Source organism: Myotis yumanensis, unplaced genomic scaffold (genome assembly GCF_028538775.1).
Source record: "Myotis yumanensis isolate MYYU_CA2020_CCGP unplaced genomic scaffold, mMyoYum1.0.hap1 SCAF_11, whole genome shotgun sequence".
Classification (NCBI taxonomy): Eukaryota; Metazoa; Chordata; class Mammalia; order Chiroptera; family Vespertilionidae; genus Myotis; species Myotis yumanensis.
The window spans coordinates 17,868,678-17,892,300 of NW_027223762.1; the positions used below are offsets into that span (position 1 = coordinate 17,868,678).

At 36.3% G+C, this 23,623-nt stretch overlaps 1 protein-coding gene across 3 annotated transcripts in view; it reads right to left on the reverse strand.

The window, feature by feature from the left end:
* The window catches only part of HEATR5B (HEAT repeat containing 5B), a 72,636-nt gene that overhangs the window by 24,337 nt on the left and 24,676 nt on the right, over nt 1-23,623 (reverse strand). For all 3 annotated transcript variants that reach the window (XM_070429012.1, XM_070429013.1, XM_070429014.1), the window contains exons 17-24: nt 20,360-20,465; nt 18,648-18,838; nt 17,508-17,667; nt 12,778-12,967; nt 11,058-11,227; nt 6,709-6,853; nt 5,122-5,361; nt 4,152-4,403 (exon numbers count right to left, since the gene is read on the reverse strand). In XM_070429012.1, the coding sequence (XP_070285113.1) occupies nt 4,152-4,403; nt 5,122-5,361; nt 6,709-6,853; nt 11,058-11,227; nt 12,778-12,967; nt 17,508-17,667; nt 18,648-18,838; nt 20,360-20,465 (1,454 nt within the window). The remainder of the gene's footprint in view (nt 1-4,151; nt 4,404-5,121; nt 5,362-6,708; nt 6,854-11,057; nt 11,228-12,777; nt 12,968-17,507; nt 17,668-18,647; nt 18,839-20,359; nt 20,466-23,623) is intronic.

Below are 23,623 nucleotides of genomic sequence, written 5' to 3' on the forward strand. Positions count from 1 at the left end.
AAAAGATATATATTTTCCTTTTAGCCTTAAAGTAAAGACTGCCCTAACTGTGCCCTAAAAAAAAAAACCCTTGAAATCAGGTCTCAAGAGAATTCAAAAGGTATCAAGTAACTTAACTACAACCCAGAATGAAGTCCAACACTATTTAAAGAAATACAACAAAATATGGTACTAATTGCAAAAAATTTGCAATGTATAGCACCTAATAAAAAATTACCAGGGGTGCAAATAAGCAGAAAAATATACCTCATAACAAGGAAAGGAAAGAAAAACACACACCAATGAATAGAAACAGGTCCAGAAATGAGAGAGATGACAAATTAGCAGACAAGAACCTCTATTATAAATATGTTGCCTATATTCAAGAAGGAAGAGAAAAACATAAATATAATAAAGAGAGAAATAAAAGACAGAGAAAACCACCAATGGGACTTCTAGAGATAAAGAAATATCTGAAATGAAAAATATGCTGGATAAGATTAATAGTGATTAGATACTGAAGAAGAAAATATCACTGAACTTAAAGACAGGCAACAGAAGTTATATGAAAAATTTATTGAGCTCGGGGACTTTATAAAATTCTTCAGGAGGCTACAAGAGTTGCACAGTCTTTTTGAAGCAGAGGCAAATCTGTGTGACTCAGCCTGATCCCCATTCAGCTACTATTTAAACAGGTTTTTCTTGTTAATGTTCTTGTGAAGGTTTTAAGACAAGCATCTTCCAGTTTTTTTCATGTGTCCACCCAAAATGCCAATTTTAGAATCTTAAATTAAAAAAAAAAAAAATCAATTGGTTTGGGGAAGGGAAGCAAAAAGAATTGAGGGGGGAAAAAACATTTGGCTACAAGACCCCAAATGCTTTCTCATCTAAAGGAGGCAAAAACACACCATCAATAAAAACTAGTTATAATAAACTATTTCCAGAACTTGAGAGAAAATTTCCACGACAGAAGAAACTGAATTAAAATGGGCATATTAATATTATGCCAGCCCAAAAGTAAATAAAAGGACCCATTATTCCTTCTGCACTCTGTCACTTAATTTATAAGTTCCAGAACTATATCAATCTACCAACCAAAATTGTTCCTAAAATTAAAGTGCTGTTGTTTCTCTACATAATCTCTACCTCCAACCTTTCTCAAATCAGTACCTTTATGTTTTTTCCAAATTCAAGGAAATGAACTCCTAAAGAGGCATAGTGGGAATAGGGACTGGGCAGAAACTCCAAAATGGGAAGAGAATTAGCAGGCTGTTAGAAGTTTATTACATCTGGAGTAGTAATTCCCTACAACTAAAACACAGTAGATCAAAAGGGAGATAGGGATAATACAGGAAGAGTCTAGATAGGACTCACATTGAGTCTATAGTTTCTCACACCCCATCCCATGACTGTTCAGAATGGCACAGTGGATGCTGGAAAGGATCCTGTTTCAATTTAAGCAGAACAAAGCATGTTAGATAGTGAAGTCTAGGTTGTGGAGCTGTTATACCAGCTTACTATCCAGCTACCAATGTGAAGTGCCCAGGAAGCAAAGAAAACATGGGCAATTTGGCCACCCACACCATCCACACTGTGAGCAATCCTATATAATAAAAGGGTAATATGCAAATTGACCCTAACAGCAGAATGATCCGTGGCTATGATGTGCACTGACCACCAGGGGATAGACGCTCAACACAGGAGCTGCCCCCTGGTGGTCAGTGTGCTTCCACAGGGGCAGCACTGCTCAGCCAGAAACTGGCTCATGACTGGCCAGTGCAGCGGTGGTGACAGGAGCCTCTTCCGCCTCCACAGCAGCGCTAAGGATGTCCCCCGAGGGTTCCCGGGATGCCAGAGTGATGTCTGACTGCTAACTTAGGCCCGATCTCCTGGGGAGCAGGCCTAAGCTGGCAGGTGGACATCCCCCGAGGGGTCCCAGACTGCAAGAGGGCACAGGCCAGGCTGAGGGACACACACACACACACACACACACACACCGCCCCAGTGCACGAATTTTTGTGCACCAGGCCTCTAATGATATATAAGCAAACAAACCTATGGAAAAAACACTCAGGGAAAAGGAAATTAGAAAAATTTTTGTCAAATTTTTAGAAAATCATTTGTCAGTTCAATAGGATGTAAAAAATACCCATGGCTGTTATTTTTCTGGAATAAGAAAGGAAAACCATAAAGAGTGAAAATAATTTGAAATAACTGCGGTGGAAAAAATATAGAAGAATTAAAGGAAAACTAAAAACACAAAAAAAAGGCTTCAGATCCACTATGGAAGGAGAAAAGAGTAAAACATGATCAATGATATAAAGGAAACACTTGTGAGGATCTCTGAGAATGCAGGCAAAAACACAACAAGTTATAATAGTGAGCCAAAACAATTAAGAAATACAAAGTAAGAAAGACTATTTAAGGATATTTGCCATTCCTTAAATATAGCATGAATACTTATCCTTCCATGCTTTTACAAATTCTAACCTCCTATGCTTATAATAAATCAGTGTAGTAGGCAGAATAATGGTGTCCAAATACTTACATGTCCTAATCCCTATAACGTGAATATGTTACCTTCCATGGCAAAAGGGACTTTGCAGAAGTGATTAAGGTTATGGATCCCCAAATGGGAACATTATCCTAAATTGTCCATGTGGGCCAACTTAATCACATGAGTCCTTAAAAGCAGAGTACCTTAACTAGCTGCAATCAGAGAGAAAAAGATGTGATGACTGAAGAAGGATCACAGAGATTCAATCTTGCTGGGAATGAAGACGGAAAGGGGCCACAAGCCAAGGAATGCAGGTGGCCTATAGAAACCAGGGGTTGGGGGTGAGGCAGGAGGGGAGAGGAGAGGAGAAAATGGCCTCCAGAAAAGAAAGCAGCCCTGCCAACACCTTGATTTTAGCCCAGTGAGTTTCATGCTGAACTTTCTGACCTAAGAACTATAAGTCAGTCAATAAATTTGTGTTGTTTTAAGCTACTAAGTTTGTGGACATTTGTTATATAGCAGCAAGAGACAACAAATACAACCAGCCTCTTCTACCTGGAAAACCCTTTCTCTGCCTCTAAAACCTAGTTTCAAAATTACAGAATCTGTGAGGTATTCCCTGGCTCTTCAGGATACGAATGCTACTCTTTTATGTTCACAAAGCACTCTATCATACCACATTTGGGACATATAATTATGTGACAAGTCTGTCTCTCTGTCTCTACACTAAAAGCTCTTCAAGGGTATGGCCTATGTTCTCTTTTCTTCTGTGTATCCCCAGTATGAAGCAAAGAACAGGATTCAGTAAATATTTGATGAATGATGACAAGAGAAAGACAGTGTTTATGACATTTCATGCTTTGCTGGTACCCTATATTCAGATTCACATTTTATACACGGGGCATGATGTTTTACTTTTTGTTTTTTAATCCATTTGTAAGCTCTGCTGATCCTTAAACACAACACAGTAAACTGAAAGGCATTATGTATAGACTTCAATATTGTTGATATATAAAATTTGTCTCCAGATATTTTAAAAATGACTGGGTGCTGAAGAGACAACAGGATAAGATATGGAGTTTGTTACTGCACAGCTCTCAGCTTGTCTGGGTCTCCAAATTTGTAAAATGAAGATATTAGACCTCATAATCTCTTTGTAAATTCCTCATTAATATCTAATCCAGGAGATATATGGTACAAAAAGCTTATAAAACATTAAAAACCCATGAGGGGTTTCAGTAATAAACAATTTTCACCTTTTCAAAAATACCTAATAGCATTTCTGAAATCTAAGAGTTTGAAATTCACCAACTCAGTCCAAAAGTCTGACATTCTCCATGCTGAGGACTACAGAACTCAGGTTATACATCTTAAAGATTTGTCATTTCTGTAAAATACAGTGCTAATCTGAAAATTTTAACATTGAAGTGTTAAAACTAGGACAATGTACTAAGGAAACATAAGTTACTGCCATCGTTATCCTTAGGACAAATGAGATCAATAGATGAGAGAGAGGGAGAGAGGGAGAGAGGGAGAGAGAGAGGTGGGAGAAAGAGAGAGAAAGGAAGGGAAAGAAAGGAAGAGAAAATAAAAAAGAAAGCTACAGCCTAAAGCAGTAAAATACTGTAAACCTATAAAAATACTTTGGGAAAAGAAGTACTGATTTTAAATTTACTTGTAGGGTTTCGTAGTTTAGCAGAACGTGCCATGGCAAGATCAAAGTGAGCCTGGTCTGCATTTTCACACAGATTGATGATTCGACACAGGCAATCAGCAGCAAACACCCGAGTGGCCCACCGAGGTGCCACAAAAGGCTTTGATTTATCTTCTTCGCCTAGTGTGGTAAACATGATATCATCGTCCATCTCATCTTTCTTTTCAGATTCTTCATCTTTTCCACTACCTAATGGAGTTGCAGTGCTCATATCTGTAACAAAAATAAAAGCATATTATAACAACCTTAGAGCAAAAATGATACTTTACAAAAAACATTGTTAGAAGATTTCTAATTCTTTAAAAAAGTTCTCAATCCTTTTAGAACAGTAGAATTGGCAAGCTTTCTTTTTTAAACAATTAAGCAAAAATCAAGAAAAAGATAACATAAAAGTATCTCACATATTTCACTAGCTTAACATACTGTGCTACCCACAGAATAACCTGGGATTTTTATATATGAAAATTTAGTTTGAACATAGTCATTTTTCAAGAAATAAAGAAGTTCATTAGTTTGTAATATAATCTTCAACATTTTTATAGATCAGCGGTTCTCAACCTGTGGGTCGCGACCCCTTTGGGGGTCGAACGACCCTTTCACAGGGGTCGTCTAAATACATCCTACGTATCAGATATTTACATTATGATTCAGAACAGTAGCAAAATCACAGTTATGAAGTAGCAACGAAAATAATTTTATGGTTGGGGGTCACCACAACATGAGGAACTGTATTAAAGGGTCGTGGCATTAGGAAGGTTGAGAACCACTGTTACAGATATTTAGATTAAAATTATAAGTATTTTAAAATGTAAGCTTAAGGTAAAACCCTAATCTTTTAAGACTGATATATTGAGGTATTTTAAAATGTATATATCAGAAGTAAAATAATTTTCATTATTTTGATAACATATTTTATATATTAAATACATACCACTAGAAGCTGCCAGGACATCTTTACAAAGCATTAGCCAGTGGGAAAGTTTTTCTACAGCCAGTGATGAAAGCATATGTCCCAAAGTATCATGAATATCAGAACACAATTTTCTATCTGTCTCCCGGTCTAGCATTCCAAAAAGAAGTCCCTCCAGACCCGTTTCTGTTATATTAACACCTTGGTGCCGGCAGTGAATATCACTCTGAGAACTTACTCCAGGTGCAAAAGAACTGACATCTGAAAAGCAAGTTTTACAGATGAACTTGTATAAGATTTTGCTGTATATTGTAGGTAATTATGATAAGAAGTAAGGCTTAAATGTAAATTCACAATAGCAACAAAACCAGCTATATATACAATTTATCTGTGGTCTCCTGTTTATATATCTTCAGGATCAGAATTTAATCTGACAATTCAAGGTAAAACCCTAATCTTTAGGACTGATATTCTGAGGTATTTTAAACAAATCTCACAAAATGCTCAATGAAAATATTTTATTCTAACAAGGGTGGGAAAGAGAGATTTTCTAAATAGATTTAATTTAATGGACTGAAAAAGTGTCCACTATATTTGTTGGAAAAACAAGTTGAAACTTACTTGGTCTTATTGTCCAGAATTTAAAAAGTCTATAAATCAGAACACAAATTATAAATGGATTACATCCTAAAAGTTCATTTAATATTTGGAAAATCCTTTCCAAGAAACATACAATGAAAAAAATAATACAGTTATAGAATAGTAATAAAGTTCTTGCTTTTTCTAAAAATACTTTTATTCTCATACACAGCAGAAATAATAAAACTGGTAGCCCTAAGAATGAATACATTATGCTTGTTAATGGAACTCTCATTATACTATGCTAAAATTGAAGTTATTCTGGTGTCTGATTAATCCCCAAGCAACTTCTATGCATTAGAAAGTCTTACAAGCAAAAATTTTCTCTCACAACAAGGGAAATATCTCTGTCAATTAAGGTCTGAAAAAGTTGCCAAGCCACTGATCCCTAGAGAGTGGAAGATGAGCTATGAATTCGAGCTATGAATTCGAGCTATGAATTCAAGCTATACTAAAACTAAACCCTCCCATAAAGCAGAAAGACCTGAAGAAGGCAAAGATTTACCTTTTACTATCAGAGCATCTACCAACAATTCATAGATTATTGGTTACTTTGGCCTTATCTCTCAAAGGAAAAGTTGGATCATAAAAAGTTAACTATTGTCAAAGACTGGAGTCTTTCAAAATAGGTAATTTCTCTTTTCAGAAGTCTATTAGTGACACCAAGCAATATCCCCAGAGTTAGGCACCCTTTATACAGTGAAATAATTTTCAAAGGATGGCAGTATTCAGATAGTAAATGGTATTTTTCTAAGCTACGAAATCTTTTAAAAGGTAAAAATGTAAAATTACCAAAAAAACTACATTGGAATTTTTAAAGGTGATAATGATTTTATTTTATTTAAAAGAATAAGAAAATTGATCATATTTTTTGATCAAATAACAAAAAAATGTTATTTAATAAGTAATACCCATTTGAAATGTTCGAATATTTAAAGGAAAAAAATACTGACTGGTAAAATTACTTACTAGCACCGCTGCTCTCTTTGTCCCCTGCACTTTTGGCTAGGCTCATGGCATATTCACAGACTTCAGCTGCTTCTCTTTGTGCAAGCTGCCGGAGACAAGCCACTGCTGCTCGTCGAAGTAACAAATGGGAACTACATAAGTGAACCTAGAAGCCATAATAATTGTAGACATTTTTTTTTAAAAGCTGTAATTGTACTTGCCTCATGAAGGTATATAAACACCTAACTTGTGAAGAGGCTCTCCATTTAACAGCCTCAGCTGTTTAAATAACATCTTTATATAATAAAGATGTAATATGCAAATGGTCATTAAGCCATGAAGCGTAATGTCTGACTGCGTAATGACCGGATCACGGATCAGCAGGAGGGTGGGGTAGTGAGCTACAAGCAGGCAGCTGAGAGCTACAGGATGGGGCAGGGCAGCAAGCTATGAAGGGGCAATGTGGTGGAGGGAGCTACAGGAGGGCGGGGCAGCGGGAGGAGAGCTACAGGAGGGCAGCAGCAAGCTACTGGTGCACGGATTTGTGCACAGGGCTACTAGTAGTCAAATAATGGACTTTTAGAAAAATAATAATACCAATAAAATATATAAAGAACATTTCAGTAGCTAAAGTAACTGTCCCAAGACCTGAGCACTAAATATCATACAAGTATACCTAATAAAATTCTAGAAGGATCTTTTGCATATCTTATTTTACACATGGCCCTACTAAACTTTGTCTTCTAAACTTTTTAAGTGTATAGAGATTAAATATAGTGAATGAAAATTTAGGGGGCAGAATGCACAGTAAAAACTGAAAGCAAAGGAGGGTATTAATTAAAATTCTAAAAAAAAAAAAAAAAAAAAAAAAATCAACCAAACAAACATCTGAAAAGAACTGGAAAATGTAGCCATTTGGTATGGAATTTTTTTTAACTTCAAAAGTTCCTGAAAGAATCAATATCGTATACTTAATACATAAAGTATGATTAAGAGCTCAGGCTCTGGTTGCCAGATTGGATTTGAATCCTGGCTCTGTCACTTATTCCTGAGTGACCTTAGATAAGTTACTTATCCTCTCTGTGCCTTGTTTGCCCATATATAATGTGGGGATAGTAATTCTTCACAGTGTGACATGAACATTCCTGTTCATGTCTTTTGGCATACATGTGCATGCATTTCTGTCAGGTATTTACTTAACAGTGGACCTGCTGGGTAATAGTGCAGCACATATTCAACTTCTATAGATTATGCCTAATTATTCTCCAATAAAGCTTCTTTTCCCCTCCTTACATTTCACAAAACTCAGGAACAGGAACATTGCTTGCTCCTACATCAGACCTCCACCTTCCAATAAAAATCCCTATTATTTTACACTTTATGTCATCTTGCTATCTCTTCTTGTATCTACCATCCTCAACAAGTGGACACCCTGCTCTGTCACTGACAACTTGGGCATTCAGCTCAAGTCTTTCACTGACATCTCCTTCAATTACTTATAGATATCAATGCCTATGTGCAGAATAGTCTGTCAGGACATGGTACAACGAGCAATTAATAATTCAATAGAAAGGAGCATGAAGTTTATAAAAATCTAAATTGATTCCACGAATACAGATGAACCTATGTGTAGATTATTTTTCAGAGAGTGTCAAAAGATCTGGTAATGGAAGGGACTTCTATCAATATGGAAATTGGACAGCCACTTGAATGGCCCTTTTTCTCATCTTATCCTACCACGCCATCTCCTTCCCACCAGCTGCCTGTAATCTCACTACTTACTTTTTAAAAGAGTTTCAGGAAAGAGTTCCAACATGCCTTGTAATAAAACCCTTGAGGTTCTACTAAGGAAATAGGTTTGGAGACATAATGCTGTGTTAACACAAAGGAAGTTCATTGCATTCCCTGTGGCTTACGGATAACTGCCACGGAGATAAAGAAAGTCATGTTATTACTTTCCCAGGTCCTCTTAAATGTGTTCTAGCACATAAGGTCAACCCCACAGTATAATTACCTTTAAGGAGAAAAAAAAAGGGGAGAGGAACCAGATAATTTGTGGAGTGTGTGTCTGCATCTCCATCATATTTGTCAGTTGCCTACCTAAGCTTCAATCCTGTAACCAGTTCACCTCACTCATGTGGTGCCATCTATGGCCTCAGAGCTTGGGCATTAGACCATGGCTTTTGCCAGGATGTTTCATATCATGTTGAAGAATTAAATTTAGTGCACAATCCAGTTAACTATTTTCTTTGCATATGCTCTTTGTAAACATTGTACATTAGGTTTCTGCTCTGTGGCACACTCAAACTCCTTGATAATCTGGAACTAATTCAGTTCCCAGGGGTGAAACAGGAGCAAACTTGGTGGAGTAAAGCTAAATATACCACATGAGATCTAATATCATGGCCTTCCAGTTCCTTCACCACATTGTGGATAACCTTCTCTTCCCTTTTCTCAGCAATATCTTCCCATGGTTGCATCTATTATACCTTTCCTTCTCCCTATATATCAGCCTCCTCCTGTCATTGTCTTTCTCCCTTATCCAAATGAAATTTCATAATCCATTGTTAACTTCCTCACTTCCTTCATCCTGCTGTCATTTAATGAATCAACTTGGCCAAAGCCCAGCTATGAATGTATCAAAGTATCTGGCTGCTCAAAGCCTGCACCCAAGTTGTTTACAGGTGCTGAACAAATTCTCACAACAAGGTGAACTGGTACCATCATAAATCACACAATGGAGCCAAAGAGGCCACACTGATCTTGTATTTCTCCATATACTCCCAACTCCCACGTCCCATTCTCCTCAAACTTCTGGCCCTCCTCCCAACCTATACCTACACTCATCCTCTCCTCCTTTCTTTACGTTGCACTGGAAGAGCTATCTACTTATGCCCTGGAAACTCTATCCCATTAGAAACCTTGAAAAAAAAAAAATATATATATTTCCATGCTGTCAGCAGGTGCGACTGGGTCTGGTGCCGTCAGTGCATAAGAGTAGCAGCGGTGGGAGCGAGGCTCCCAGCAGACAGGGGCCTGCGGGTGCAGCAGGAGGGGCCGGGAGGGGGCACAGCAGGAGGGGCCGGGAGGGGGCGCAGAGGATGGTCTGAGACTTGCTCCTGTGTCCACCACAGCCTCACAGCCCACAGTTCAAGGTGCACGAATTCATGCACTGGGCCCCTAGTATTAAATATTCCTTCTAGGCCTTATATCAGTGGTTCTCAACCTCCCTAATGCCGTGACCCTTTAATACAGTTCCTCATGTTGTGGTGACCCCCAACCATAAAATTATTTTCGTTACTACTTCATAACTGTAATTTTGCTATTGTTATGAATTGTAACGTAAATATCTGATATGCAGGATATATTTAGGCGACCCCTGTGAAAGGGTCATTCGACCCCCAAAGGGGTCGTGACCCACAGGTTGAGAACCGCTGCCTTATACCATTAATTCTCCCACTCTATAGCCTCCATCTCATCAGCATTTAAACATGCTCATTTCTCTCTACTGTAAGAGAAAAAGAATCTCTCCTGACTCCATCACCCCCTTGCCCTACTGTCCTCTCCTTACAGTCAAACTTCTAGAAAGAAGTTTCTGTTTACAGTCCATCTTTAACCCAAAGTATCTGGGCTTCTATTTGTGCTACTCTACCAGATGACTAAACAGTTCCTTACATGCATCACACTCTTTCCTGTCTTGGGGCATTTTACTTATTTTCTCTCTTCCTAAAAATAAATGCTGTCCATTCCAATAAAGTGCTCTTCCTCAAACTAACTCCTATTTATCCTGAAAATCACACCTTAAATAGCATTTTTTTCCACGGGAATCTTTTCTGAATGCCTGGATTATGATAGGTTTCCCTGTCAAATGCTCTCCTATAGTCTTTACTAGCACCTATTTCATTTGTAAATAATCACTGTTAAGCATGTTCCCTTGAAACCATAATTTTCATTATGACAGAGGCTTTATCTTATCTCATCCACAAATGTATCCCCATACTTTGTATGGTGTCTGGCATATAGCGGGCTCTCACTAAATATTTATTGAGTGAATAAACTAACGACTGTGAGGATAGGAACAGATTCTAAGAAGTTATCAAACTTCAAGAAATAAAATTCTGAGTGGGAAACTCTAAAAATATTAAGGACTATTAGCTAATAAATAGTTTACCAAAACACATCTTAAGATGGGGGGGAGGGGGGGATCGGTAAATAAAATAAATAGTCAGAAAGTGACTACTGAAGCCAAAACCCTAGAATCCATCATCTAGGAAACCTACTTTTTTGTTTATTTTGGTCTAGTTTGAGCTTTTGGGAAACAAATTTGGAGCTCTCTAAATAAATCAGTAAAAAAAGAGCTTTATACTCACACAAAGGCTAGGAACGAGACTAGATAGGTTGACATGTCGTGGTGCAAACATGTGAAGCTGCTGAAGGCAAGATATGGCAGCTGCCTGAACGAGAGAATCTGAATGGTCCTGGGTAATTGCACAGCCCACCAAACAAGAAGAACGAATTGTGGAAATAGTTGCTCCATTTCCTAGTAGTAAAAGAAAAATAAATGCACAAAACAACTACTTTATTATTATCACCAAAAAGACTCCTAGAAAACAATTATCTTCTAAAAACCCTCCTTCTGATTACTATTTAGGTTGTTTCTAAACAAAACGTCTGCAAAGTCCATGGAAATCATTTCAAAACACAATGGTATATATGACAATGATGCACCTCTGTTAGATTTAGCTAGGTTTGTATTTATTTCCTGAAAAATGATATTGTCTTTTAAACCTGTCAGTTTTATGTAAAAGGGCCAAAAGATTCATCATGTCTGGTTCTCTGTTCAACTAACATTATCACCTCTATCATACAGTAACTTGAAATCCCATTTTCCAAATAAGATTAAGAGTAACTTTTACAGTAATAGTTAGGAAAAATAAATTATAGTATTATATGCTGTGTATAAAAATGTCTTAATTGCCAAATATAAGTGATTTAAAAATTTTGCCAATGTAAAACAAAATAATTTTAGATACAAATAAAGACTAAGCAAGGAAATCAGAGTCACATAAGAGTCACATTCTAATTTGAAATATGCATCGCCTCATCGTCATCATATCCAAAAGCACTTGGTAAATACATAATCAAAGGCACATATTGATTCTCTCCATATCCTTCTGGTATTCACTGAAAATAGAATTATCAACTTTCTCAAAGAGGACACTGAGTCCAAAAAAGAGACATGTCTAAATTACACATTTTTTTTTCAATTCCTAGCATTTTTTCTTAAGATCTTATTTCTACTTCTTTCTTTTTAAAAATATCTGTCCATAGTAGTTAAAAATGCAAGCAGAGGAAATGGATCTGGGCTTCATCTCTGACTCCAACTACTCACTGTATACTTGGAAAAGCTTTTAATCTCTCTCAGCCTCAGTATTTCATCAGTAAAATAGAGAGATATATCTATGTCAGGATTATTGTCAGAATTAAGTGAAATAATGTTTAAGAAGCTTTACCCATTGAAAGGACTTAATAAATGCTGAAATATTCAGGATAAATGCTGATGTGTTTAATTTAGCCATTAGTTGAATTATTTCAGTGGAATTGAAAGGTAACAACATAGACCTTAGAGTCATAAATCTGCTACTCTGTTCAGTAATTCTAGGCAAGTTACTTATCATCTCTAGGCTTGCTTCCTCAGGGAAAAATTAGATAATATTATCTACTTTATGGCAGTGGTTTTTTCAAAACTATGCTCCTGATACTTAGAGTTCAAAAAAATAGTGAAACTAAAGTCCATGAAGAAAAGTGAATGGTTCTCCAGGCCAAAGGAATCCACTTTTATCTTTATCTTCATTTAGAAACGTCTTCTCTGTTTAAAACTTCAAAAAACACTGAGAGTCAGGTTTGTTGTAGAGAATTAATAAAATAATAAGTAAAAAGCAGAGTTCCAGGCCTTCCGTAAGTTGCAAGCATTTAATACACAGTAATGATTATTATTACAACATTTCTTTAAGCAACATCATGATGACATTCAGGAAACTGAAAGATAGCAATTATCTGCCTAGTTCCTCTAATTTAAGATGAACTTACCTTGTAGTTCAGGGCCAACAGTAGTGATTATAGCACCCAAGCATCTACCCAAACATTGATGAACTTCCATATGTGAGGGTGGAACTGTCAACAGCAAGGTAAGAACTAGAGACAATGTTGGTTCCACATACCCACGGTACATGGGGCCACTAGAATCCACTATCAAAGCCAGTGAATGAAGAGACCAAGTCTGGAATAAAATATATTAATTTTATATTAAATTTTAGTAAATACTATCATCTTAATTTTTAATCAACGATCTAGAAACACTTAAAAATATATTCCTTAAGAAATAAAACGTAGCACATAAGTTACCGATCACCAAGAACCAAAGCAACTGATATCTTTAAAGGTTCTCTGTAGCGTGGCTTTGAATGTCAGAAATAAAATGTCAATGGTCAACTAATTTTTCTTCTACTATAATGTATATATATTTTACCCTGTCAAAGATAATGACTTAGGTAATAAGTGTTCGATTCCGTGGATGCTTATGGACAGTATCTTTATTGTATGTACTACTGGAGTTTTGCTAAAAAACTCGCCTGAAATGAAACAATGATCGTGACAATGTTCTGTACTCAGACATATTTCTGGAGCCATCACACACACACAACAGCTCTTCAAGTGCCATGGAATCAGTTCAGGCTCCTGTTTATGTTTACTAAGTACAAAGTAATCTTACTGGCTAATAGCATTTACAAAACTAACTCCAGAACATTATATGGTTATCAGCACAGGCCTGAGTAAATATAAAGTGCTTCAAACTGCCCACACCAGCATAGAGCTCATCTTTTATTTCTACTGTTAGCAGCTCTAAAGGAGAGCTGGACCAGTTAGCTGAGGACAGAGGTTTCCCAACATGCCAGCTTAGCAGAAAAAAATCCATACCTTAACTTCTACTACCTGTCAGTCTACAATCTACACCAACCCTAGAGAACTTAGCAACCTGACTTGGACAGGTTGTGTACAGAAACGACACCTACGGACAGAGTTAGCAAAAGTAGTAAGAAAACAGTACTTTGATGGAGTAAGACCAGAGCACACGCACACATTTTAGAGAAACAAATTAATGGAAGTAACAAAACTATAATAAGGATTTCTAAAGACAATATAATTAAAGCACAAAGGAGTTTCTAGAAATGTTAAAAAAAAAACAAAAAACCAACAACCCAGAATTTATATTAAAAATTCAGGAGAAAAGATTTTCGAACAAGACCCAACGATTTTGCCTCGGTTGGCTCCGGCATGAGTGCAATTTCTTTTTGTTTCTAGCACCGCCCCCCCCCCCCCCCCGCCCCGCCCCAGGAAGGCTGGAACCAGATTGCAAGGATGGGGCAACCCCCACAATAAAGCAAGCCTCAACCAATGGCAACTCAGGTTTTAATTATCCATTTCCCCCAGAATGTGGCTTTTAGAAAAATATGCAAAACAGCGAAAAAGTGTGTGTGTGTGTGTGGGGGAGTGGTTAAAAAAAATTTTTTTTCAGTAGAAAACTGGGGGGGGGGGGAGAAGGGAGGAGTTCTTGCTGAAACCCAAAATCAGTATCTTGAAGATAAAATGGAGGAACTATCATATAACAGAGTAAAAATACAAAAAAAAAAAAAAAAAGAGGAAAAACACAATAGACTTAAATGAATTCTTTTATGAATAATAATAATTCTAATAAAATAAAAAGATACACTTATACAGAATTTGATGACATTTCTAAGCTTCAAGGACAGAAAGAAAAATTCTTACACACTGTCAAGCCAAAACATAAGGTTATAGACATAAAAAATATATTTCAGATATGTTTTTTGGCAAAAGCAATGAAAAAATGGAGGAAAAAAATAGTTATGCCCACAAGCAACCATTAATTTAGCATTTTATTAACATAGTAAGCCGTTGTTTTTTTTTGGAAGTGGGAAATATATGCATAGTATAAAAGAAGGTAAACCTGGATGCTCAAAGAAACACTGCAGAGAAACTTTAAATAGTATTTGCACATCAGTTTTTTAGTTTTGGGCTTCTGTTACTTTTAATTTTCTAAAGAACTTATTTGGAAGCTTTTATAGATCACTGACTAAAAACTGAGATGTTAATACTTACTAAAACCTAATGTTTTAAAAATCAAGCTACTATTAGCCTCCAATGTACCACATTAGAAGACAGAAGATACTGAGACATTTATGGATAATCAAAGAAAGGGACTGTGTGCCAGGAATGGTATAACCAACTAAAATCTCATCCACATGTGAAAGCAGAGGAAGTTACGTTTAAGATATGCATACCACTCAAGACCCTTCCTAAAATAACTATTGCTAGAGGAAGTTCTCCTAAGAATAAGGATATCAAGAAAGGAGTTGAGGCCCTAACCAGTTTGGCTCAGTGGATAGAGCGTCGGCCTGCGGACTCAAGGGTCCCGGGTTCGATTCCGGTCAAGGACATGTACCTTGGTTGCGGGCACATCCCCAGTGGGGAGTGTGCAGGAGGCAGCTGATCGATGTTTCTCATCGATGTTTCTAACTCTCTATCCCTCTCCCTTCCTCTCTGTAAAAAAATCCATAAAATATATAAAAAGAAAAAGAAAAGAAAGGAGTTGAGGATACAAAAAAGAAAACATTATTGAACAGTAAGTCTCCAGTAACTATAGTTAAATACATGTAGACAACTGTGAAACATGATTTTTGAGTTAGGATTCTCAAAACAGAAGAAACAGGGAAGAACACTTAAGACTAAGTTTTGTACTATTCTGTGAAGATATAACTAAAATATTAGCTTTGAGGGAATGTAATTGATCCAAAGTATAGTAAAACTAGAGGCCTGGTGCATGAAATTCTTGCACTCCATGGAGGGGGGAGGGGGGTTCCCCCAGCCTGGCCTGTACTCTCTCACAGTGCGGGAGCCCTGCAATCGATCACCCCAAAGAGATAGGCCCCACCCACCCATCCAGGGCTCCTCGATGGTTGCCCCAAAGAGATAGGCTGGAACGGCAGGAACCGCCTCCACGCCACGTGGAGCCGTGGGACCCCCAGCCTCACTGTGCGGAGCCGCGTGACCCTCCTCTGTGCCACACAGAGCCGCCGGGACCCGCCTCCATGCCGCATGAAGCCGCGGGACCTCCAACGTCAAGTCCCTACCCACCCACGTGTGTCCACTGTGCACGCAGCCTCCTGGTGATTGCTCGTTAAGGCGTGAGGGCGTCATGGCATGAGGGAATCACGGTGTGATGACCATTAGCATATTAGCTCTTTATTACATAGTATGTCTTGTCATAAAAAGCCATGAAGGGCAGTCATTTAGAGGAGTTTGGTTTCAAAAAATTAAAGCAAAAGAGGGCTGAGAAAATGGTGAAGATAAAAGAAGAAAGATAACTAGTACCTATTCTCTCTTTTTTTAAAAAAATTTTTTTTTAAATATATTTTATTGATTTTTTACACAGAAGGGAGAGGGATAGAGAGTTAGAAACATCGATCAGCTGCCTCCTGCACACCCCTACTGGGAATATGCCCGCAATCAAGGTACATGCCCTTGACCGGAATCGAACCTGGGACCCTTCAGTCCTCAGGCTAATGGTCCATCCACTGAGTGAAATCGGTTAGGCTATTCTCTCTTTTTTAAATCCTTAACCACAGATATGTTTTTATTGATTTTAGAGAGGAGGGGGAGAAAGAGAGAGAGAAAAAAACATCTCCATGTGAGAGAGAAACATCGACTGGTTGCCTTACAAATGTGCCTGCAATCTAGGTATGTGCCCTGACCAGGAATTAAACTCACAACCTTTTGGTATACTGGACGATGCTCCAACCAACTGAGCCACCCAGCCAGGGCAGTAGCACCTACTGTTTGACATAAATGAATCAAGCAGCAACCGCCTGGGTAAAATAATTTTTCTTCCAAACTAGTATAAAACAGCATTAAAAAAGTAGTGTGGCACCTCTTAAGGAACAAGATTACTTGATTTTTATTTTTAACATTTCTGGGAATTTTGTGCTTTACATAGCCAGAAACCTTTACCAAGAAGTCTAAGGCAAACTAAACCTATAGACTAGTTTAAATTTAATAACTCGTTTGGGAGGAGTGGATTTAGAGTCTTTTATCTAATCCTAAAGGAACTCATTCATCATCTCAACAAACTAATGGCAAGTAGTAATAAAAATTGAACTTGTGAGTCCCAATATGAAGCTGGCAAGTTGGATGATAATGCATTTATATATTATTAATATTTTCAGGTGCTTCAATGTGAAGTGGTAAATCAAGAATGCAGTACATCTTTGCATACAGAAGTTCTTGACTCTCAATGTAGTTAATTCTATTTGTATTTGTAAACAAACCAAAAATTTACAGTACACTTGAAAATTCAACCAATGACCCTGGGCCTGGGTTGGGGTATTAGAAAAGGGGAGAGAGAGAAGGCTGGATATTTAAAAAAAAAAAAAAAAAAAAAAATCTAATAAAGGTAAGAAAATGCAAAAAAGAGAAAACAAGTACAATGGATGATAAATAATAACAAGAAAATACGTTTAAAGGAATGTATGTGGAATGGGTTCAATTCCCAAAATAAGACAGTTTTAAGATTAGGTTAAAAAACAAACTCCTGTTATATGCTGTTACATAAAACAAAATGACAAAAAAAGATCCTAATACATTTTTTCTACCAACCTATTAGAATGATTACAATTTTATACAGCAAATAATTTTCCTAACACTATTATTCAAACATTTTATAATGAATAAAATCAATATTATACCTGGACTTCAGAGGATGTTCCATCTTGTGCTAGAGCCAATAAAATGCTAACACTGGTCTTCAGATGTTGTCCTGAGCCAATACCACCAACGTAACGATGCAAACAGCCCAGAGCCAATGAATGCCCAGTTCTGGATACAACATCTCGAGCCGATTTCAACCTGGGAAAAAAAGTATACTTCAGGGATTGGTTTTCTATTTCCCTGTGGCAATAACAAGCTTATAGCCACACAATAAAAAGGATTTATTATGGAAATCATGAAAGACTACAATCATGATTATTTCTCTCTCCACTCCCAAACAAGTTACTCAATTTAAAGTAGTTGGTTAAAGTGATATATTTCACTGAATAGAAAATGTGAAGAGGAACTACAGCTTTTCAGAACTATTGCTCACAACCACTGCTTCCACACCTCCCTCTCTCACTAATGATTATGACATAGTTTGGTATAATTAGTACTTAAAATACAGTAATAGCTAAGAATGATTAATTTATATAACTCAAATATTGATTCTTGACCACTACTGATTTTCAACTTCTCTACTTAAGTACTTGATTAACAACCAACAGTCAATAATAACTGCACGTTATCATTTTAATCATATTTATTTGGAACTCTGAGGTAAATGTTTTTAATTAATATTAAAAGAAATCCTTAAAACCTAATGGTAATTTTCTCCTCTGTTTCAGGGATAATTTCAGAGATACACTTAGCAGCAGTTAGAAAAAGAATGACTCATTTTTAAAAGTGGGTAATTAATAGAAAAAATAATAGCAGGGGGAGAGGAGAGCAGTGGCAAAGAGAAAAGGACTTCAGAGCACCTCCTCAGAGCAGAGTAGACATAACTCAGAGACATCCTATTAGCATTCTTCTTGATTCCATTACGTAACATTCAAGAGTTGAAACTGAAGTCCTCACCACACTGAAAGCACTTAGCATATTATAATCTAGCTGGATTCTAGACTTTAATCAATTATTGAAATAAAAATGAAGGCCATTATGAGAAAAATCACAAAATATTGTCACGTGCTATACCATTTGGAAAACATATAGCCCAGGTAATAATTACTTATTAGACATCTAAAAAGACATCTTTGCCTATGCAAGAAACTTACTTGTTGGTAAAGAGACTCACTTACTTGTCAAAGCTATATTGGGCCATTCTAGCAATAAAAGTTGCTTCTCCAACCACCTGAGCCATTCTTCCAAGAGCTTCCCCTGCTGCACATCGTAAGATGGGGTTGGGGTTGTCAAGAGCGCCCATAACCAGTGTCAGAGCGGATTTACGTACTTCCTCGGGTCCTAAAGTACTTTTATTCTCAGCCAGGCCCTATGGTTAATTTTTTTTTAAAGGCAAGTCATAATTCACATTAAATAAAATTTTTAAATGTGCATAATCTTTGAAAATATACATGTATCTTCAGACATTATTTTCTTCAGTCATCTTTCCAGTGCATATAACATATAGAGTCAATAGCTGTTAAATTAGTGGTAACCACTTTTCTAAACATGATTCAAAACATGATACAGATACACAACATAGTTACAGTTCATGGGCCCTAAAACCAACAATCCCTGGAAGTTGCTTTTATATATAAAAACACTGTATTATTAAATTAACTGTTATCCAACTGGTTGAAATTTATCATCATAACTTTAAGGAAGGCCTAATGAGTAGGAAACTTTGATTCATTTATATAAAAATTCCAGAGAAGATAATTATGTCACAAAGAGTACCTCCAATTATATATCTAAAGGATAAATGAGGTAATAACCAGTAACTGAATGTTGAGATAGCTTGTTCATCATTCCAAATGTTAATACTTCTGTTCTAGCTATACCTCCTGTCCTGGAACTTAATTTACTCATTGAGACCAAAAATCCAAGTTATGGTACCTGGGGAAAATGTTACTACAGCAAAGGCTTTAGCGAGCATATCTATATAGAAAAGAATACTGTACAGAAGTATTACAGTTGGTTCACTAGTTTTCCAACCACTGAGGAAGACCATGACCACCCCACTTGTGTTTTAAAAAACTCAGATGTTAGTATTAGTTGACGATCTTTAAGAATGGCATATACTAACAGTTATGTAAATGGCACAAACCTATATTTCTACCAATGCCTGTATCCCCTTTCCCTGATGTTTATGAAACATGATTTACTTCATGCCTATTTAAATAGTTGTACTTGTTGCTATTTTACTTTAAAATAGTAATACCTTATAGTTAACTCAGTGCTAAATAATATAATAAGTTTTCAAATAAGTAACTCAGTGCTAAATAATATAAGAAGTTTTCAATTACATCATGAGAGGCTGCAGGCTGCAAAATACAGTAACAAACTCTGAGAGACAAAGCAATAGTCATTTCACTTTATACGTGTAGAAATTGATGTTAAAAGAAGATGAAATAAATTACACAAAGACATAAACCAAGTATTATGCAAAACCAGAACACAACCTCTAAATGCAGAATTTTTTCAACTATATAACACAACCTCTCCTGATTTATGGTCTAAACCACAAATCAAATTTACGTTTCATCTTGTTAACTTTCAGCAGAATATTAGATTTCATTAGCCAGACATTTTTGAAAATTCTGACTGTCTGAACTACTGGCATTTGTAAAGTCTCAGGGGTCAAGCTGAAAGAGTAACATTACTAAAATATAGAATAGTCATTAATTACAATGAGCCTAATATAAAGTTTCTAGTACTTTAACTCAATTAATATAAAACATAGTTATGGGATATACTTTTAAACATCACAATAATCTAGATATGCCTGCCTTGTTAAAGGCATTAATTAAAATTGTAGTTCAGAATATTTATTATGTTTTAAAGTAAATACCTTTAGTGCACTAAGAACAGCAGTAAAAATATTAAGCTGCACAGCCTGCTGGCGGACACCTTTGGCTTGTTTAACACATTCAGCAAAGTGATCCAACATCTGCAGTCTATAATAGAATAAGAGCAAATTAACAACACTTTTTACTCAAATATGGCTCAAGAAATCAGAGATAAGAAGAGTATGAGCTAATTGTTTAACAAATGATGGCTCAAGATATCTCCTTTCTATCTCATTCCCACAGCTGGTCCAAATCAGATCTCTTCCCTCTGAATTAGTCTATGGACAGATGGCTATCAATTGAAACAAGAAAAGAGACTGAATATTAAGTATCAATCAGGAAAATAAGGTCATAATTTCAATGGCTTTTAACATGAACACCAGTATCCAAAAAAGTGTATGGCATATAGTAGGTGCTCAGGTTTTCTTGAATAGAATAACAATAATTGATTATGCATCTGTGTGGAAGATTTTTAAGCTGGAAATAAAAAATTGTGGCATAGTTTTAAAAAATATTCTAGAAGAAAATAGTACCTCATGCCCTATCCTTAGAAACTAATAGGGAGATTTTTTAACAAAGATTTAGCTTTGGTAAATTTTTTTAATGTAAAAAAACAGAAGTTAGATTTTTATTCTTTCCAACATTTTTAAATGAGACAGCTAACAAAAATAAATCAATCACAGTCATTTGAGACTATTCTGATAAAAGAGAATGAGATCATTTCAGATTCTTCTAAAAAGAAATTGGGTTGGGCAAAGGAATCTAGAGAAAATGGATTTAGTTCTAAGGTAACTATGACCTAAAGTAGGAAATCAAAATCTCCCTAAGGACACTATAAGGATTTAAGCTCAATTTACAATAGGACATGGATCTTGGGTCAAAGCACCCTTCAAAAATCACAGAATTCCTGCCTCCTATGGGAACTCCAGTGAGAACTACTGGGGACTAACACTGACTACTTCCACACTTGCTCTGACACAGATTCCCATTCTATCAATGAGTGAAAAGGCAGGGCATTACTCACATTGCTTTAAGGTCACACATAAGAAGACACACATGGTCTCCAACATTACTGTTAAGCATCATTTTCCTATACCTGACCTCAAATGCTTAACTTTTTTAAAAAGCGTATTTAAAAAATATCTTTCTTTATAAAATATTCATTTAATTTAATTTGAAAACTATTAACAAAAACTACCCAGAAATAACCAGTTACCCCTGGGTACATTCATTTTCTTTTAGGTCTTTTTCTTATGTAAATACACGTACATTTTTATGTATTTTAAAATGCCAAACTGAGATTACTTCTTGCCCTTTATTTTACTTTTTTTTCATTCACATTGCATAATATTTTCTGATATCTGTAAAAAGTATTCCAGTCTGTCATTATTTATTCCTCAATCACTGAATATTTGTTATTTATTATACTTTAAAAGAATTTATCTATTTATACAAAACCTTGTTCCACAAAAGTGACTGGCTATAATTAAAATATTTCTGGGTTCTAGCTCCCATAACTAGTTGGATTACTTTAGAGAAATCATAAAGTCTTAGAGCTGGATTTCCTTAGATTAAAACAAGGACACTAAAGTAGATACTTTATAAAATTCCTTTACATTTAAAGTTCTTTAACATTTTTATGGCAACCAATTGTTCTTAAAGATCATCTGGGTAAAGTAAAATTTCATATTTAAAAATTTCCACTCATTTTAAAAAGCAATTAACCAAGTAACCAACATTTTTTAAAAGATAACATCTGTGTTATCTTTTACATATACATATAATATTTTTTTAAATTATTTTTTAAAAATATATTTTGTTGGTTTTTTACAGAGAGGAAGGGGAGGGATAGAGAGTTAGAAACATCAATGAGAGAGAAACATCGATCAGCTGCCTCCTGCACAACCCCCACTGGGGATGTGCCCGCAACCAAGGTACATGCCTTTGACCAGAATCAAACCTGGGACCCTTCAGTCTGCAGGCTGACGCTCTATCCACTGAGCCAGACCAGTTAGGGCATATAATAATAATTTTTTTAAATTGAAATTTATTGGATCAGATCCTCATCAGATCCTCATCAGCTCCTAACCAGAACTCCGACCAGAACTTTGGCTGGAGATCCTGGCTAGAGGTCCTGACTAGGCTGCTGATCAACTGAAGGCTGTCTCCGTGTCATTCCTTCTTCGCCGACTCCGTCCACACCTTTGGGGACCCCTGGACCTGCTGGGGCAGGACCGCAGCAATATATGGCCTTTATCATGTTGAGATATGCTCCCTTTATTTACACTTTGCTGAGAGTTTTTATAAAAAACGTGTGCTGTGTTTTGTTGACTGCTTTTTCTGCATCTATTGATATGATCATGTGTTTTTTGTCTTTCAATTTGTTTACGTGATGTGTCACATATATTGATTTGCAAATATTGTACCAGCCTTGGATCCTTGGAATAAATCTCACTTTGTCATGGTGTAAAAAAAAAAAAAAAAAAAAAAATTGAAATTTATTGTTCAGATTATTACAGTTGTTCCTCTTTTTTCCCCCCATAGCTCCCCTCCACCTGGTTCCCACCCCACCCTCTGCCCTTACCCACCCCCACACTGTCCTCATCCATATGTGTATGATTTTTGTCCAGTCTCTTCCCGCACCCCCCCACCTCTTCCCCCCTGAGAATTGTCAGTCCACTCCCTTTCTATGCCCCTGATTCTATTATATTCACCAGTTTATTCTGTTCATCAAATTATTTATTCACTTGATTTTTAGATTCACCTGTTGATAGATATGTATTTGTTGTTCATAATTTTTATCTTTATCTTTTTCTTCTTCTTCCTCTTAAAGGATACCTTTCAGCATTTCATATAATACTGGTTTGGCAGTGATGAACTCCTTTAGATTTTTCTTATCTGTGAAGCTCTTTATCTGACCTTCAATTCTGAATAATAGCTTTGCTGGATAAAGTAATCTTGGTTGTAGGTTCTTGGCATTCATCACTTTGAATATTTCTTGCCACTCCCTTCTGGCCTGCAAAGTTTCTGTTGAGAAATCAGCTGACAGTCGTATGGGTACTCCCTTGTAGGTAACTAACTGTTTTACTCTTGCTGCTTTTAAGATTCTCTCTTTGTCTTTTGCTCTTAGCATTTTAATGATGATGTGTCTTGGTGTGGTCCTCTTTGGATTCCTTTTGTTTGGGGTTCTCTGCGCTTCCTGGACTTGTAAGTCTATTTCTTTCACCAGGTAGGGGAAGTTTTCTGTCATTATTTCTTCAAATAGG